The following is an 18,308-nucleotide window of genomic DNA, read 5'->3' as shown; positions in this document are numbered from 1 at the left end:
TACATGCTCATTAAAAACAAAATAAAATTTAAAAATCATTATCACTGGCTTCAGTATCTCTTCTTGAAGTCTGCTACTGGTAGTTAGATTCTCATTAGATAAAATGAACGAATGAAATAAAATGAGGAAAGAATACCCATCTAGACACACTTACTTTAACATATCAATAACTAAAAATAATAAAAGATAACACGGGAACAAAGTAGTTAGCACAAAAACAAATTCCATCAACTAGAAAGAAAAATAAAGCATATTGGATTTTTAAAAGTCCTAATAGGAAAAAACTGAAATACATAATTTTGTTTTACCTAAGTATCTACTGAAGAACTGAATCATTCTGTAGCTTCTCTGAGACTTTTAAACATATATACCTACGTGTGGGTTTCATCAGTCACAAATTAGTGTACAAAACAAACTGTTAATTAACACAATCCTTTGGTCTACAATTCTTCCTTGAATGTCTCATGCATACTTAATGAACAAAATGAATAAGCTTAGGTTAAACTGATTAAATTTTAAAAGATTTAGAAAGAAGAAAATGCCTATGAACTAATATAAAACTAAATACACAACAAAATAGTAACATCTATATAATATCTAAAAGTAAGGTACTGTAAGAAATAGAAATAAAGCTCACCTTTTCCCAATTAAGAAAAGCTCTCAAGCAGTTCAGAACCTCTCCTTTAGCACGTTGCCTGGCAACTAACTGCATTGCTTTATTAATCACCGATTGAGAGAGAAATATATCATGCCACATGTTTGCAATAAACAAAGTTAATTTTTCAGACTCTGGAAAATCTATGAGAAATAAAATACAATAAATATTTTATGTATGATCAAGTGAATAAATTGCAAATTAAGAATATATTGTATTAATTTCACTGGTGCCTTGCAAGGCATCCTGCAATGGAGGAAGCTGTAAATGGGGAGCCCAGATGAGGCTCCAGTCACAGTCATTTCAAAAATCCGTTCTCGGCTGGGCGCGGTGGCTCACGCCTGTAATCCCAGCACTTTGGGAGGCCGAGGCGGGGAGATCTCCTGGAGGACAGGAGATCAAGACCATCCTGGCTAACATGGTGAAACCCCGTCTCTACTAAAAATACAAAAAATTAGCCAGGGGTGGTGGTGGGCGCCTGTAGTCCCGCTACTTGGGAGGCTGAGGCAGGAGAATGGCGTGAACCCGGGAGGTGGAGCTTGCAGTGAGCCGAGATCCCGCCACTGCACCCCAGTCTGGGTGACAGAGTGAGACTCCGTCTCAAAAAAAAAAAAAGAAAAATCCATTCTCCAACTTCCTTGTTCTCAGAATTATTCCATTTGGTATGTGTCATTATAGGCAATTTTTATGCATTACATAGGTTTTGCATTATATTACATAGGTTTTTATGCATTACACTTACTCATTGAACACATAAAGCTTCTGATTTGAAGAATTTTTTAAATAAATTCTAGGTGACAATTCTTTTGTTGTAAACACTTTCTCCTACATTCTGACTTTGTCTCTTTTTAAAAAATTAATTGAAGTGTAGTCTACAGACAATAGAATACACTCTTTTAAAGTTCAATGAATTTTGACAAATGATTAAATCCACGAAACCACCACAACAGTCAATACCATCATCCCAAAAGTTCTCTCGTTCTCGTGCTCTGCAGTGAATCACCTCACCCCAGATACAGAGAAGTCATGATCTATTGTCACTCTACATTAGTTTGCCTTTTCTCAAATATTTATTAATGGATTTGTGTAGTATGCACTCTCTTCTGTCCGGCTTCCCTACTCAGCATGTTGGTCTCAACATTCATCCATGTTGATGCATACATTGGTAGTCTATTCCTTTGTATAGCCAAGTAGTATTTAATTGCTTGCTTGATATATCAAAATGTTTTCCATTCACTGGCTGATGGACATTTGTTTCCAGTTATGGGCTCCTATGAGTCAAGATGTTATATCCGTGTGCTAGTTTATGTAATGATGTAATGATCTAACGCTGTGTTTCTGCTGCATAAGTGCCTATGAGTAGAATTTCTGGGCCACAGGATAAATGAATGTTTTAATTTCATAAGAAGCTGTCAAGAGCCTTCCAAAGTAAAGATTTTTATCCTGTTTGCTGTACAATCACATCTTTTTAGTTTTCTTTGTCCTGCTTTATCACTGACACACCTAAGAACAGGTAGCTCAAAGCATAAACTCACTGCACTAAACTTGATCTGTTAATTTCTGAATCCTATGTTTATCTGGTGACACTTCAGAGTAGAAACAAGACAAATAAATTATCTCCTTACAGAGTATACAAGCTAGAGGAGCAGAGAGACAGCAAACAAAATATTTAATCTTTAAGAAGTGGTTAAGTGCCAGCGGCCGGGCGCGGTGGCTCAAGCCTGTAATCCCAGCACTTTGGGAGGCCGAGACGGGCGGATCACGAGGTCAGGAGATTGAGACCATCCTGGCTAACACGGTGAAACCCCGTCTCTACTAAAAAATACAAAAAACTAGCCGGGCGCGGTGGCGGGCGCCTGTAGTCCCAACTACTCGGGAGGCTGAGGCAGGAGAATGGTGTGAACCCGGGAGGCGGAGCTTGCAGTGAGCTGAGATCCGGCCACTGCACTCCAGCCTGGGCAGCAGAGCGAGACTCCGTCTCAAAAAAAAAAAAAAAAAAAAGTGGTTAAGTGCCATGAAGGCAAATAAAGAAAATAAGGGATCCAGGATGACTAGGAAGGTATGTGAAAATGGAGTGAAACACAAGAGTTGAGGGAAACAGAGCAAGAAAGCTGTCAGCACAAAAGCTAGAGCTACGAATGGGCCTGTTGTGGTTGAGGAAGAAGAAGAAATCCATTGTGGTCTTGGCCGAGCCCACACCCTGTTCCATCCCACCACCCGCCAACTGCTGAACTTCATGTGTGTTTTTGTGATGTGACAATGGCCTGTCAGTCCCCCTGGACAACTGTACCTCCATATGAATGTAATCACCACAGAAATCCTAACATTCACTCCATAATGATTTGTTGAATAAATGACTGAAAAAGTAAACAAAGAAATGAAGTGGGTGTATGAAACACTTAGCAGCTTCATTCACAACAGTAAAAGTGATGGATATACTCAATTATCCTGATTGATAAGCCCCATAAACATGGTAGTCAGAGACTGTAAATGTTTAACACTGAGATAAGACTGATATGGTATTAGGTTTCATACGTATATCATCTGATTTAAAAATACTGATGATTTCATACAGCAAAGAATGATTTCCAAACTGATCCACTAGTAGGGATGGAAGAAACAGTAAAGAGAAAAGAGAATTACAGGACAACCCTCATATCACCATCTCCTTTCAGCTTTCTGTCATCTACTTCTTTTCATCAATTCCATCTTAAAGTTGCTACCCTTTCCACCTAGTGGTACAGCAGTTTGGCTTGTCACTTAAAGTATCCCTCCCACATTTTACAGCAACTATATCTAATTCTAAAGCAGCTGCCCAGGGCACAGAACAAATACACAGTAATGAGAAATACTCATTTATTTATAAGTGGAAATATATGTGCTGATATAAGTAAGCCCTACTAAAGACCAGGTGCAGCTGGGTATAGCTAAAGCTATTCAATGGACAAAACATAACATTATTTTAAAAGACACACAGTAATCACAGAGCTGAAAATATAGACTCCAGTATAAGGGAAAAAGGCAATCATATATTTTCAATACAAAATTGTCACAATCTAAGCATACCTTCTTTAAGTAGACTGTAGCAAAACAAGCGAGCTCTTTCCAAGTCTCCAAGTTGCCGACAAATACCCACATACACCCTGCAGAGGGCATGAATGTAATTGTGGTCCATAGATATCTTCTGAATTTTTAGTTCTGAGAGAATAGAGTGAAGCAAGCACTCTGCTAAATGCTGGATTGAAAAAAAAATTAAAATGGCAATGTACACTCATATTTATCTTTAGCCTACCAAAGATTATCTAAAAGTTACAAAACTTAAGTATCTATTGAAAAAATAAAACTTGCACTACATCAGAAGGTAGGGCACAGTAATAACTGGTAAGAACTTACCTAGCATGTAAGTCACGAGAATCGAGGTCGGGGACATTGAAGAGATCCCCACACCTGTCTGTCTCCTACGGTTGGTAATGCTACAGATGCCAGAATGCAAGTCTCAAAAGACCTAGCTGCACACTGTCACTACCTCTAGTCAAATAAATCATAATTTCTTGGGTTTTGCCTTATGTAATCTGTGTATGTGACTGCATGAAATATAGTATATAATTTTACTGTCATTCTTGTTTTCTAAACTCTAATTTACTCTACATACTGTTTAAATTTAAAATACTAAGTAACATTTTTTGTCCTAAGAGGAGCATTAAATAATTTGATATATGCATTCATTTCCTTTCAAAGTGACTTACAGAGCTCCTTATGCTTTCTGCAAGTAAGCAATCTAAAAAAATAAATATTTATGCCAAAATAACTCCAAGTAAATGCAGATAAGCACTAAGTGTGATCCATCTAGCACTAGAAGTCATCCATGCAAGGTTCCAGTGGATATTTAGAAAATATAGAACTATAAAAGTCCTAATAAACTACATATTTAAATTTAAACCATCCCTTTTTTCCCTCTCTTGACACTAAGCATTTGTTCCTGTTTGATTTGTAACAAACACTCAAGGAAAAGAAAAATTATGTGATAAGTTGAAGCTTTGAAGAAAATAATTTTAAGCCTCTAAACATGCCAGGATCAAGTGGATATATGCAATTTTAGTCCCGACAGATACTTTAAAAAAAAAAAGTTAAGTAATTTGATGAAGAGAAATGACCAAATCTCCAGTCTTTTATCGTATTTTAAATTTGTAAAATGCTGGCTAGAAATAAAGTAATCATAATGTTTACATGGATAACTCTCATCCTTGCAGTAAAACCTTTGTCCATGGTCATCTACACATTTTGCTGACAGTAAACAGCATCTGTCTTTGAGGACATGTAGTCCTTAATGCACTCAGAAAAGAGCAGCCACATACCTTTTTTGTTGTGCTAAATTCATAAACAACTTCTTTCTCTTGATCTCTCATTACAGGCTTTTTGGAGATATTTCCCACATATACATGACTACGAATGACAGGTAACAGATCAAAAGAAAACTCTGCAATTTTCTTCAGGGCATTAGCTATGGCTTTATCATGGGACTCCACAGTTTCTTTCGGGTTTAAAGGCAACTGTGAAACTGCACTGATGGCTGGACTAGAACAACTTCTTTCCGCATCTGTTGTTGCAATTTCAGCTGGAGGGAGGTTCCCTGGGAGGTTCTTGTGGATTCCTTCTGCAGTGACTCCCCTGGTTTCTGGTTCTGGGGACCCGGTGTCCAGGCGCAGTCTTTTAGCACTTCTCAGTGTAGACGCTGACAATGTTCTTTTCCCACCTGAATCCTGCTGAGGCCCCAAATCTCTTGACTTGTCTTGGTTACAGTCACCACCAGAGCTGCTCCCAGTTTTGACAAAAGCAGTTGCTGCTGAAGTGATAGTTTTGAATCCTATCATAGCACTGGCAGGTCCTGGTAAATTCTTACAGTCAGCAGATGGACCTCGTGTGAGTTGAATATTCCCTTTGAGGATGTTGAGGGTCCGGGCCCTGGCAGATAACTCTGGGTACATGGTGTCAAGGATTTTCACAGAATTCTCCTGAGGCCCTCCCACAGCAGCATGGCCAGATGCACAGGGTGGGAGTCGGCCAGGCACAGGAAGTGCATGCTTCGGTGTGGCCGCACAGAACTGCAGAGGAGACGACACTACCCTCTCACTGGCTGACACAGCAGATGGAGATGGAGAAGGATCTGGAGGAGAGGCACGTCTCGGGTCTTCTGGCCATGGAGACATGACAGGAGGCACTGGGGTTTCACATAAGGGAGAAATCTGGCCGACGGGAGAGGTTGGTGAGGAAGGACTAGAACTCGATATCAGTGGAGACAGTGGCTGTGAAGTCCTTGGAGGTGTAGCTATCAGAGGAGCAAGCAGAGGTGGCAAAGGAGGCCCCACCTCTTGCCGTATTTTACTCAGAGTGTCAGGAGAGCAATCTGTAGGAGTGGATGTATCAGCATTTGCTAAAATGGTCTGAGTTTGGCTTCTTTGAGTTTTTGTATTAGCTTTTTCCCCTGAAAATGACTGAGCAACTTCACTCTGATGAGTTTCAACTCTGCTTGATGCTGAAGTTTTTACTGGCTTGTTTGACTGATCTTTGTTTGAAATCTTTGATCGATTCTTATTTTTGCCAGATGGCTCTAGTTTTGAGTTATAATATGTGTGATCAGACGCAACAATCTGAGTCTCAAAGTTTTGATCATATATTTGAGAACTAATCCATATACTAGGCTTAACGGGTCTATTTCGCAAACGACTTTTATCAAAGTTGGTGCTCTGACCAGTGCTTGAAACATCCTCTTGGGGACATGAAAGATTATTGCCACATGGAACCTCCTGTAATGCGGGGCCAGTGTGACTGGCTTCTGGGGACTTCTCAGCAGAAGTCACTGGGATGCAACCGGCTTCCAGCTCTCCTTGAGCCTGAGAAATAGGGATGTCTCCAGGAAAGTCACACAGTGTGACCTGGTCCACATGTGGCAGGACAGCTACGCCGCTGATAATTGTCCAGTTGTCCCCCTTTTCAATGACTAGATTCTGATCCTTATTTATAAGTACATTTATAACTTCTGAGGTCACTGTTGCTATCTGACACTGAAATGTTGTTTCGGCCTCGCAATTAGAACTTTGCTCTGTCGATGGCTCTGTTACAGAGTCAGAGCACAAGGCTGATGGCTCCACAGGTTCTGGCAGGACTTCTTTCCCACCATCGGTTTGCCCGCCTGCATCTGAACTGGCCTCTGGTCTGGTCTCAGTGTTTTCATTCTGAGGCCTACCGCCGATGGGAGAGCTGCCCTCAGTGTCCAAGGCAGCTGTTTGTGGGGCTGGCTCTGAAGCATGTGATGAGGAGCCAGTTGTTTCCCGAAATGGACTTTTCTCTCTTAAATTCTCAGTGGTCATGTTGTTATTTATATTTAAGAGCAATAAACTGCCAGTGTCTTTACCATTGCAATCTTCAGCATTTGTTTGAAGTTCTTGCCTAATCTTGGTCAGAACCTCAGACAGAGTTTCCAAAGAACACTGAGTGAGCTGACTTGTATTTTTTAACAAATAATCATCTTCCTCTGATTCAATCCACTCTTCACAGGTTCCAAGTGTTTCCTCCTCACAGGGTTGCTTTCTGTATTTTTCTCCTGCTATTTCACTTGGCTTTAATTCTTTGTTCATTTCTTTATTTAGGGTTCCTTTACTAGAACATTCAGAAACAGAGTCCCCTGAACTATAATCCCCTAATTGACAGCTCTCAAGAAACATCACAACCTCTGATGTGGAAAGTCTATCTAGCTCAGAAAAAGTACTTATGTTAAAATCTTGCAGAGCTGACGTCAAATAACCTACCTCTAAGGAAGGTCTCACCTCAGCTACACCAGCATCTGTATCTCCTGAATTTTTCTGCGAGTCATCAGGAGCATCTTGCTGTTCGCTCCCCTCACTGCAGCTAAATGCCTCACTCTCCTCTACCTCAGTGTCGTCTCCCCCTTCTCGAATGCCTGTGTAACAATGTAAGGTACCAGGCAGGCTACTTTGGGAGGTATCCTGTGTCTCTCCTTCTTTTCGGCAAAATGCTGAAGAAACAGTAGTGTCTGCAGTGCCAAAACATTCAAGCAAAGCACCACCGGGAGTCGTAGATTTCAACTTCCAAAGTCCATTAGCATTTTGTGATGTGCCAGTAGAATCATTTACAACAGCCAGGGCCTCACCACCAGATCTCCCTGTGTCTCCACAGCTGGTTTTTTCAACAGAAAAACCTCCTGACATGGTCACTTCTGTGGCTGGAGGCACCTCACTGCCATCTGTCCCACTGGAGTCCAGATCTGTGGCCTGAGGCTGCCTTTGCTTTTGCCTATCTCCCTGCACTGCAGCTTCTCTCACAATGTCTTGGTTTTGGACAAGGACGTTTTCAGAAGAGAAAGATACTCTGCTATTTGTGGAACAATCAGAATTTTCTACTGGTGAAGAACCACCTGCACAATTGAAATCTAATTTTCTCCTAGAGGCAGAAACTTCTGGTGAAATGCTTTTCACAGCAGCCACCTCCCTGATATTTTGTGTTGTATCATCTCCTTCCCCAGCACATTCTGCTATAGTTGACATACCAGTTTTGTTGCCATTATTTTCTGTTACTAAGGTAGGCTCGTTCCTATGTGGCCTCAAGTGTTCCAATTTGGCACTCTGAACCTTTTCAGTTCTTGTCTGTTTTGTGATAACTGATACTTGATTAGGTAACACCGATGCAGTGGTCTTGAATTCTACAGGATTGTTATTCTCTTTAAGATTAGGCTTGGGTGTTGGTCCTCTATTTTGTAGGGATGGCACTGCCTTTTGTAACTGGCTAGTCTTTTGTTCATGTTCTGATTTAGCTCTCAGACTTTCTTCGCCACCTTTCCTTAATAAATCACTATGGTGCCATGAAGTACTTTTAACAAAACCCAAACCACTCTTGATCAAGGCAGCCTGAGAACCTATTAATGATGTGAAATCTGGCTTATTTAGTGTGAGCTCAATTCTTGGATCTTGACTTTCACATTGCCCATCTTTTGTAGCTTTCATAAATACTGACCGAGGAAGTGAATGTATTTTGGTTAAGTCTTTTACTACTTTTGCATATTCTATACCACTGCTCTTCTGATCATTAAAATTAGATGCTCCCAATTCAGGGCTCAAGGCACGCAGGCTATTCTCCAAGGTGTTTCTTCCTATAGAACACTCCGGTGGCTCAGACTGCAGATGTAATGTGTTTAAAGTTTTAGTTTGTAATTTATGTTCTGAATGAGGCGGTTCAGTAGAGAAAACTTTAGTAGTAATATCTGGATCATTACCACAGTCTAACCTAGAAGAAGACTGGGGATTACTGCCAACAGACAATGCTACCAAGGTAGAAGACGAGGAAAAACTGGTTTCAAAGTCAAGCCCTGCTACATCCATTGCATCACCTGAGTCGTCATCTTCTGATTCAGGTGATTCTCCTAAAGAGAACCCTTGTGTATCTTCTTTTTCCTTTTCTAATTCTCTAGATAGTCCATGAAAATGGCCAGAAACTGTGATACAGTCTGGTTCAGAAGTGATTTCATTAATTCGTGTCCACTTAGTAAACTCTGATTTGGGTGATCCTATCATTTTGGACAATGGGGTTTTTCCTTCAGATTCCATGAGTTCATTTAATGGCCTTTTGCCAAGGTGAGAAGAACACAACTCGGACTTCCTAGGGGCAGCTTCCTTCTCTTGTGCAGGGCTGGCAGACAATCTCTCAATGCACAGACCTCGAGTGAGTTTATGAACGGTCTTCTCAGTTTGCACTGACTTATCCATTTCCCTAACCTCCATTTGTGTCTTTGTCTCGTGTAAAATGTCTCTTTTTCTATCACTCATGGATCGAGATGCTGTGGTCCAGTGTTTTTCACCAACTAAGGAGTGTGTGGCAGAAGATTCTCTCAGTGTTGCTGTGAAAGTCTCAAGTCCAGCAGTTGTCACTTTATTTACTTCCCATGTATTCAGAGCTTGGATAGCTTCATGTGATTTGGGCTTTTCCTCCCATGTACCACTTCCTTTATTTTTTCTCAATGAGCCAAAATACTTCTGTGATTCAGCTGTATCATCTTCTGAAACGGACTCAGCAGAATTTCTAAGCTGGACTGAGTCATTATCGCTGGAATCTGCATACTCTCCAAAGAAGGTTTCCTTAAAAAATATGAATTATACTTGTCAAACACTAATTCAACAGATTAACGTGACTATCAATTACATGCATTATTTTTTAAAAGTACATGTTTCCTGAAGAATCTTTATAATCACATTTCAGCAGGGGCAGGCTAGAGCCTGGAATCTCTGTGGTGAGTGGGGAGTTCTCCAGCTTTGGTCCAACACTGTTCTGCTCTCTCCTTAAGGGTGCCCAGCAACCCACAGAGACACCTCCCCCAATAACAGACATGCTTCCAAGCGCCACACCCCACTCTACACAGGGTTATGTTTCTTCTCTTAACTTTCGAACATTCCTACTTGTACACTGTTACTTCCCCATCATCTAGTAACAAAGGCTCTGACCCAGGTTGCTGGTCTCTGGCTTCATAGCTCTCTATTTCTTCTCCCTCTGGTGTATCTGACTTGTGCCCGGTACAGCCTTGTGCAGGGGGGGAGGGGCGTTGTCTTGTGGGTATCTCCCACCACATATCTCCTCCCCAACATGTCCTCACGGAGTGCTGCAGTCTGACTGATGTCATCAACCACACCTGTGCTACCCTTACAATGCTCTCTCCCTCCCAGCCCGTTCTCTGGACACCTCTGCTCCAGAACCTTTTCCTGACCCCCAACTGGTCCCCTCCTGAGTTAACTGCCTAGAGCATGTGGCCCACTTGGCTTGCGCTGACACCATCAACCACCTTGTCTCTATTCTGTTAGAGAACAGTGGACTGGTGAAGATTAACAGCTGCTGACATCAACTTGCTCCTACTGAAAGAATTCTTTCCTCTTTTGAACTCCAGAGTACCACCATCTCCTGGATTTCGTCTATTCTGCCCTTGTTTTCAATCTCCTTTCCTCAAACTTCTTCTACTTGTCACTTACATAGGGACGGCTCCCCAGGGTCCTGACTGGGAGTCCATCTTCTCCTCCTCTACACTCTTACTGGATGATATCACAGCTGCATGACTTCCGCTGCACTCAAACGCTGGCAGGTCCTGAACGTCTGTGCACCACCACAGCCTCCCTCCAGTACCTCGCTTGTGTATATGCATACCTCATATCTAACGTTCTATACATTATTCTCCCAAACAGGGTCTCTTCTTATATTTGCTGTTTTTCAATATCTTGGACTCCTCCATCTCCCCTAACTGCCACATTTAAAATGTCACCAAATGCTGCTCATCTGACCTCATAACATTTTTCAAACCAGTTCCCACCTCTTTAACACCAATGCCACAACTTAGGTTCAGGTATCAAGAATTAAGTGAGCTGCAGCTGGGCGCAGTGGCTCACGCCTGTACTCCCAGCACTATGGGAGGCTGAGGTAGGCGGATCACAAGGTCAGGAGATCGAGACCATCCTGGCTAACACCATGAAACCACATCTCTACTGAAAATACAAAAAAACTAGCTGGGCATGGTGGCAGGCACCTGTAGTCCCAGCTACTTGGGAGGCTGAGGCAGGAGAATGGTGTGAACCTGGGAGGCGGAGCTTGCAGTGAGCCAAGATCGCGCCACTGTGCTCCAGTCTGGGCAACACAGTGAGACTCTGTCTCAAAAAAAAAAAAAAAATTTACTTGAGCTGCTTATTAAGCCACTACCTTGCCTGTGGTCTTGTCTATTTTCTGACTATCCCCCCACTTCCTACTCATTCATACTGAAATGAAACTTTCAAATAACTATCTATCTTTCAGTTTACGTCTTTGGATTCATCAACGATTTCCCCCTTCAGGATAAAGTGGGAACTCCTTGGGAGGATGCACATGGCCTTTCCCAGTCTCACCTGCATGAATCTGCCACACAAAGAGCTCACCCTTGCTTCTGCACTGTTGTGAGAACAGCTCCTCCACCTGAAGCACCCCCACTCACTCCTTAAAACTCAGTGTGGGGACCGAATCTTCAGAAGAATCCTGCCTGCCCCCGACCTGCCCCGGCTTCCATTCAGGACTGAGCTGCTTTTCTTTATCCTCCTGAGGAGCGTGTTTTCCACCACTGCAGGGCTCTACACAGCAATGCATCTGTTTGCTCCTTTACTGCTCCCACCTCCACACAATGAATCCCACTAAGAGGCAATGGCATCTTTCGTCACCTCTGCACACCCAGTGTCTAGCCTGGTCCCTGGAACATAACAGGTACACATGGTGTTTTCGTAAAGAAAGAAATTGATTCCAGGAGCAAAACATGTATCTGCTCCTTAAGCCAAAATATATATATATCTGCTTCATAAAGACTAACTTCCTAAGAAACTACTATAAACCATTCAGCAAACACACAAGAAGATGATGAATTCATCAAATAAAGGCAGAGAACTCGGCTACACTAGGTTAAGGGGCATGGATGCTGTATACATGGATTTTCCTATCACTATATAACTCCATATATACAAATATGTCTTTAATTCAGTTATTTCACATCAATAGATAAAAACAATTAAGACACAGTCTTCCTATAGAAAACTTGTAATTTGGTTGTGGAGAAAGACTAACAAAAATGCAACCCTAATACAAAGTGAAAAAAATCATATTATATATGTTGATCCAAAGGGTAGTGGCATGCTTTTTAAAATCCTCATGTTACCCCCTAACAAAATTGGCTAAAATGAATGGTCTTTGCAAGAATATCACTAAATCCTTTGAGCATCAACGACATATTAGGATAGACAATGTACCCACTTGGTAATTCAAACTCAGAGAGCAAAACTCACAGGTGCAAATGAAGAAGGTAAGGAACTCGGGTGTGGTGATGCCATCGGAGGGGGTGAGGGCACTGGTGACAGAAGAGGAGGGGGAAGTTTGAAGAAGTCAATTGCAGCTTGAAGATCGTCATCAAAAAAATGATCATGGTCAACAAATTCAGTGCTGCCACTGTCATGATGACTTTGTACTAAAACCTCAAGATTTCCATTCTCATTAAAAACATGGTCAGAACTACAATTTGTTCCACTGGAGCTCTGTTTTTCCACATTTTGACATAAAAAGTCCTCCTTTATCTCCATGGACAGTTTTGTGAGGCATGTCTGCACATTTGAGGTCCTGAGAGGGCTGCCTTGTGTTGGAGGTAGCGTACCATCTTCCCCAGGCACTCTGGAGCTGGTGATTGCTTTGGCAGGTTTTTCTGTGTCGGGGAACAAAAATAGGTATCAGGTATTTTCAGTATCAAGAAAACTTAAAAACAAAACAAAACAAAAAAGCACACCTTATTACAACAGTTCAAAATGCTTGAAATACTAATTCCAAGTAAGCAGAAACATTTTTTAAAAGGCAACCAGCTGCCTTCTAAACACTATCCTAGAAAATCAATACATTTCATACAAGTATGCTAGTCTTGCAGTAAGAAAAGTGAGACAGACAGGTGAGACGGACTGGTGGGTGGATGGCTGACACAGCTGGAAAGACATCCACGTTCATGAAAACGGGCCTTGCTGGCTCACTCGGTCTCTGGATGAATCTTCCCGTACAAACAGCAGAATGTGGCAGAGAAATAACTTTGTGCCCATAGGTTGATAAAGAACACTATTTTCTGTCCAAAAAGTGATTTGAAATCAACTAATATCAAGCCTACCCATGTCCATATCTGTACAATGCTCTCTGAGAGATCTGATGAGGTCTATGAATACTCAGTATGATAATGCAACAGCAAAGTTCCTATAAAAACCTAATCCTTTCAGGGTCTTGATTTTCGTGAACTTCACTGGTACTAATTATTAACAAAAACATTTGATTCCATAACCATTTATTATATTTGCAAGCTTTAAAAATAACTTTTATAGAGGATCCAGGGCTCCTTGGATAAGCGGTTGATTATAGGGCTGGGGAGGGAAAATCCGAGATTGAAATATCTTGCGGTACCAGAAGTAAACAACTAAAAAAAAAAAATGGAGTATTTATGAAGGGCCCAGAAGCCAATCTAAAGAAGCTCCCACCAAAGCTAAAAGGATAGCACTGAATAAAGCAGCAATTATAGCAGGCAAGATCCACTGCTGGAGGCTAAAATCAGCAGGTGACAATCGGAAAGAAACAGAATATTTGTACAATGTTAAAGAACCTTTCTCAAGTTGATTCATTAGGAAAAAAAGAGTAACTTTACAACATAAAAACCTGCAGATACCACCTTAACCAAGTGATCAAGGTTAGAGCCCAGTGATAATACATATCCATATCACCTATCCCTAGAACAACTCCCTGAGCAAAGAGAAACATCACCACTGTGACGCTCTTGCCTTAAATTATTTACACAACCTTAGTATAACATGAGAAAACATCAGATAAGCCAAAGCAATGGGCTTTCTACAAAATAATATTCTCCCAAAGTGTAAAAGACAAGAGAGATTTAAAAAAAACAAAAAAACAAAACAGGAACTTTTGGACTGGAGGAGGTGAAAGCAAGATGACTACTGAAGGCTTCCTGTACGGCATCCTGGAAGGAAAGGAGGATCCCTGGGGAAAACTGTGAAATTCACAGTTTAGTTAATAAAGTTGTACCAAATGTCCTGGTTTTGATCACTGGTAACTGAAAATGCTAAAAATCCTGCAATCTGCTAAGGGATCCATGGGGATTCTCTAAACTACTTTTGTAACCATCCTCATATGAAAATAAAAAGCTAAAACAAAAGAATATGTCTTATGGTATAAGAAGATTCCAAAGATGCCATGTTTTCCCTTCTACTTTGGAAAAATTAACATAATATATTTACCCCTCAAAAGCATATTTTTAAATACAAACATTAGATTATGAAATGAAGAATAGCTCTTTTAATAACAGCTTGACAACATAAAATCAAATGCTTAAAATAGAATGCTGATTGATACAGAAAGCCAAAAAGCATCCCCCGGTTGCTTCGGCCTAAACAGATGAATTGATAAATTATAAACTGAGGGGACTAATTTAGGAGTTGCGGGCACCATGTGGTTAATACCAGTGGATACCTAGTAGGTGAACTGAGGGAAACATCTACTTAACGAAACCCCATATGCCTCTGTACACTCGACAAGTTCTGAGTCCACCATAAGTAAGAATCAGTAACTTGTCCCTTAACGTTTTTTTCCAAGGAAACTGTCTTTAGAAGCCTGAGAGGAAAATAAGGTGCAGGTTTCCATAGACTAAGAACCTCAGTGACCCATGAATTTACAGCAGCTAATCATAAGAAATTAGTAAAATGACAAAAAGCTAAATAAGTAGCACTTTTGTCTTATACAAGACAGGTATCTTCTCCCCTTCCACTCAGGATAGCTAAATCGACTATAACTGTGAATGAGCTAGAATGCCTCCATGATACTCTGAAAATCAAGATGTTCAACCAAAGGAACTGATAAACTATATTAAAAATAAACGAAGCTAAAGTGCTCACGGATTGATCAAATTCACGAAATGATTCTGAAGAAACTGTGCATCCTTCAAGTCTCCCCTCTCCACCTGCCAGTATGCCTCTGCTACTCGACCTTCTAATGTTTTTGAAGGTTCTCTGATGAAAGCTAAATGTATTCACTGGGATTAAAATTCACACTGAAGGGAAATGAGTTTTGTATAATAAAAAGTACTCATTCGTGTTTATTTCATTCTTTCAATGTTAGAATCAGGAGCTATTAAAAACTAACGGCTGCAATGCCTATGGTAAACCTCTCTACTTTCACATATGAAATCCATTTCTGGAAGCTTCTCTCTCACCTGGGATACATCTGCTGCCTTCACCAGGTAGTCTGTGTGTTGTGTTTACACAGAGCCAGAGTTCCTTCAGAAGCAGTTTTACTTTTCCTGTGAAACACAGTAAAGCATTAAAGTCACATCATTTGGCTCACCGTACATAAGACCAAATCATACTTCTGTGAAAACAGGGTTTATTAGGGACTTAGAAAATTAGGTAACTTAAACATCTTCCCCAAACTCAACTACTGTGCACAATACAGTTATTGATAAAAAGGTCTGCAATACTTTAGCTAAAAATTGAAGGCTGAAGGTACATTTGTTTGCTTATTTTTAATAAATTTGGTGGCAGAGACAAGGGATTCAAAAGACCATGTGTACTTGTTGTTAAAGGGTTTTATTACCCCTTTATGTATGCATGGGACAAATGAATCTTGGGCCCACATATTTTCACCAGAGACTGCTTTGAGATGGGGGAAGGAAACACAGTTAATAACTGATAAGGGATCTGGGCTCTATGTATTCTGTAAGGAGTAGAGAAGCATCCCTCAGTTATAAGAGGTTATCAGAAAAGTCATTAGACTTCACCATGCTGTAATTAACCTGGGGAGTTCAAGGATTACAGATAATCCATCAATGGACTTGAGGGGAGACGGTATGGGAAATGTGTGTGTATGAACATATGAATAGAAACCGATCATCACACACACAAGCAGACAGAGAAGCACATACTTTTATAAGGAAAGTAAAACCTTTGGAATTTTTATACATTTTCAAAGAGATGTAAATTCCTAAAATAGTTAAGAACCAGTAATTCAAATTGAAAGGCCAAGGGATGCTGTAACTAAGACAGCCCTAATGCGATACATGTAACATTAAGAATATTATACTCTGGTTTTAAAGCTTTTCTACATTAATAGAAATTTCAAAACCTTCTAAAGCAAAAAGCGTTTATGAAAATATAATTATGAATAGCTTGTGGTGAAATGTGCATAAAAAAGACAACCCATACTAATTAAAATTCAACTAAAAGTAGCTTAAGTGTATGTAACTCTCAGGCCACCTTAAAAGTTCTATTAGAGTTTCCTTGAACTTAAGTTTTTTAATTAACCTTAAGCATTTACTGAAATTAGTGAAATATTTAATACAGTTCAAGAGAAGCTTAAAGACCAACCTTTAAAAACCAAAATGTCTCAGGGAATCACAGATTTTGTAAGAGATTAGCTCTACTTAAGCTGGCACACTGCTCGCTCCAAAAAATGAAGTCCACAGAAAGGGGACACAAAAAATGAAGTCCACAGAAGTCCACAGAAAGGACAACTGTGGAGGACAGCTCAAGTAAGTGTGAAAGGCTGGACACTGCCAACTCTCCTGAGCCAAAACCACCTTCTGATTGCCACTGTGTGTGAGCTACATCCATTTTTCAGTTCCAAAATTCTGTGATCGAATAGCTTATCTACATTGTGATATAACCTACCCAAAAGCCTGCTTCCAAACACTGTAATCCCCTTTGCTTAAATGACCTGACCAGGATCCCTGCTTATTACGTATACCCAAAGCAGCAAACAAGGAACCTTAAAAAAAAAGAAAAAAAGTTACTTTTCCATTCTTATGGAGGCTATCATCCAGAGCTATGCCTTTTCTAACTGAGCATTCCAACTGCTAATCTGACCCAAAAAAATAAATGAAAGCACTCTACTCCTAAACAAAGCAGAAAAAAAATCTTCAGCGTTAACTTTATACTTAGTGAATTGCACAACTTCCTCTAATCCTTTAAAATTCTTCCTTTATCAAACTCTAAGGCATGTATGAATATTTAAGGATTTACATATTCGTTTATGAAATTTCTTTCCTACTTCATTGCTTTGTCATCTTCTGTATCCATATCACACTTCTTTAATCAGGGTAGGCTACTGAATATCCGTTAGAGCATAGTCCTTATTCTGTTTTTTCCTTTTGAAAAACTGTATTCTTCTGAACATACACTCTTCCCTATAAACCATCTGCTTGTCCTCTTCCATAGAAAACCTCTATGGGACTTTGAATGTTTCTGTATATTTATAAATATATTTGGGGAAATTTTACATCTTTATACTTTGTATCTTCTCATCCAGGAACATAATGTTTATGTACTCAGGTCTTCCTTAATGCTTTTAAGGAAAGTTTCAGTTTTCCTCAGAAACACTGTATACTGATTTCAGGTCTTTTCTTAGACATCTGCTGGTTCAGGTACCACTTGAGAATGGGTTGTTCTTATTCCATTCCTTTTCTAACAGGTTAATAACGGAACAATGTATATGCTCATTGTATATGCCAGCACTTTACCAAGCTCTATTACTTCTAATTCCAACTGTAGTTGAGTCTTTTGAATTCTCTACATTAGTAATATCATCTGAAATAATGACAATTTCTACTTTCCTTTATTAGTATTCACAGCTCCCACTCTTCTGCATTTATTCTGTTGCACTGGTTCAGGCCTCCAGTACAAAGAAAAAAAAATGGAACTAACAAAAAGCATGCTTGCCTTGTTTTTGACAGTAATAACTATACTTTGAATGTTCCACCTTTCTCAAGTTAAATTTTTTTTTCTAGTACCTCATCAATTTTTTGAAATTGGGACTAGGTGCTGAATTGAGATGATCCCAACATTCTCTGACCCAGATGTAGTATTCCTGAGATAAATCTTCAAGCATAATTTGTCTGTACTCTAAATTCTGTGTGGATTTAATTTCTTAAAATTTTACTTAGTATTTTTGCAGCTATACTAACAACAGAAGAGTCCTGAGTCTTGAGAATATGTGTGCATGCTATTTGCTTTTGGTACAGCATTATGCTAGCCTAAGAGAAAAAAATGGAAACATTCCTTAT

At 40.1% G+C, this 18,308-nt stretch overlaps 1 protein-coding gene across 1 annotated transcript in view; it reads right to left on the bottom strand.

Moving 5' to 3' along the window:
- The window catches only part of ICE1 (interactor of little elongation complex ELL subunit 1), a 73,220-nt gene that overhangs the window by 20,671 nt on the left and 34,241 nt on the right, over window positions 1-18,308 (bottom strand). Inside the window, exons 11-15 of the mRNA XM_005556569.5 lie at window positions 15,465-15,551; window positions 12,505-12,914; window positions 5,011-9,801; window positions 3,722-3,890; window positions 638-798 (exon numbers count right to left, since the gene is read on the bottom strand). Of these exons, the coding sequence (XP_005556626.3) occupies window positions 638-798; window positions 3,722-3,890; window positions 5,011-9,801; window positions 12,505-12,914; window positions 15,465-15,551 (5,618 nt within the window). The remainder of the gene's footprint in view (window positions 1-637; window positions 799-3,721; window positions 3,891-5,010; window positions 9,802-12,504; window positions 12,915-15,464; window positions 15,552-18,308) is intronic.

Source organism: Macaca fascicularis, chromosome 6 (assembly GCF_037993035.2).
Source record: "Macaca fascicularis isolate 582-1 chromosome 6, T2T-MFA8v1.1".
NCBI classification, from domain to species: Eukaryota; Metazoa; Chordata; class Mammalia; order Primates; family Cercopithecidae; genus Macaca; species Macaca fascicularis.
The sequence above is the reverse complement of the archived record's forward strand: the minus strand, read 5'-3'. Positions and strand labels throughout refer to the sequence as shown.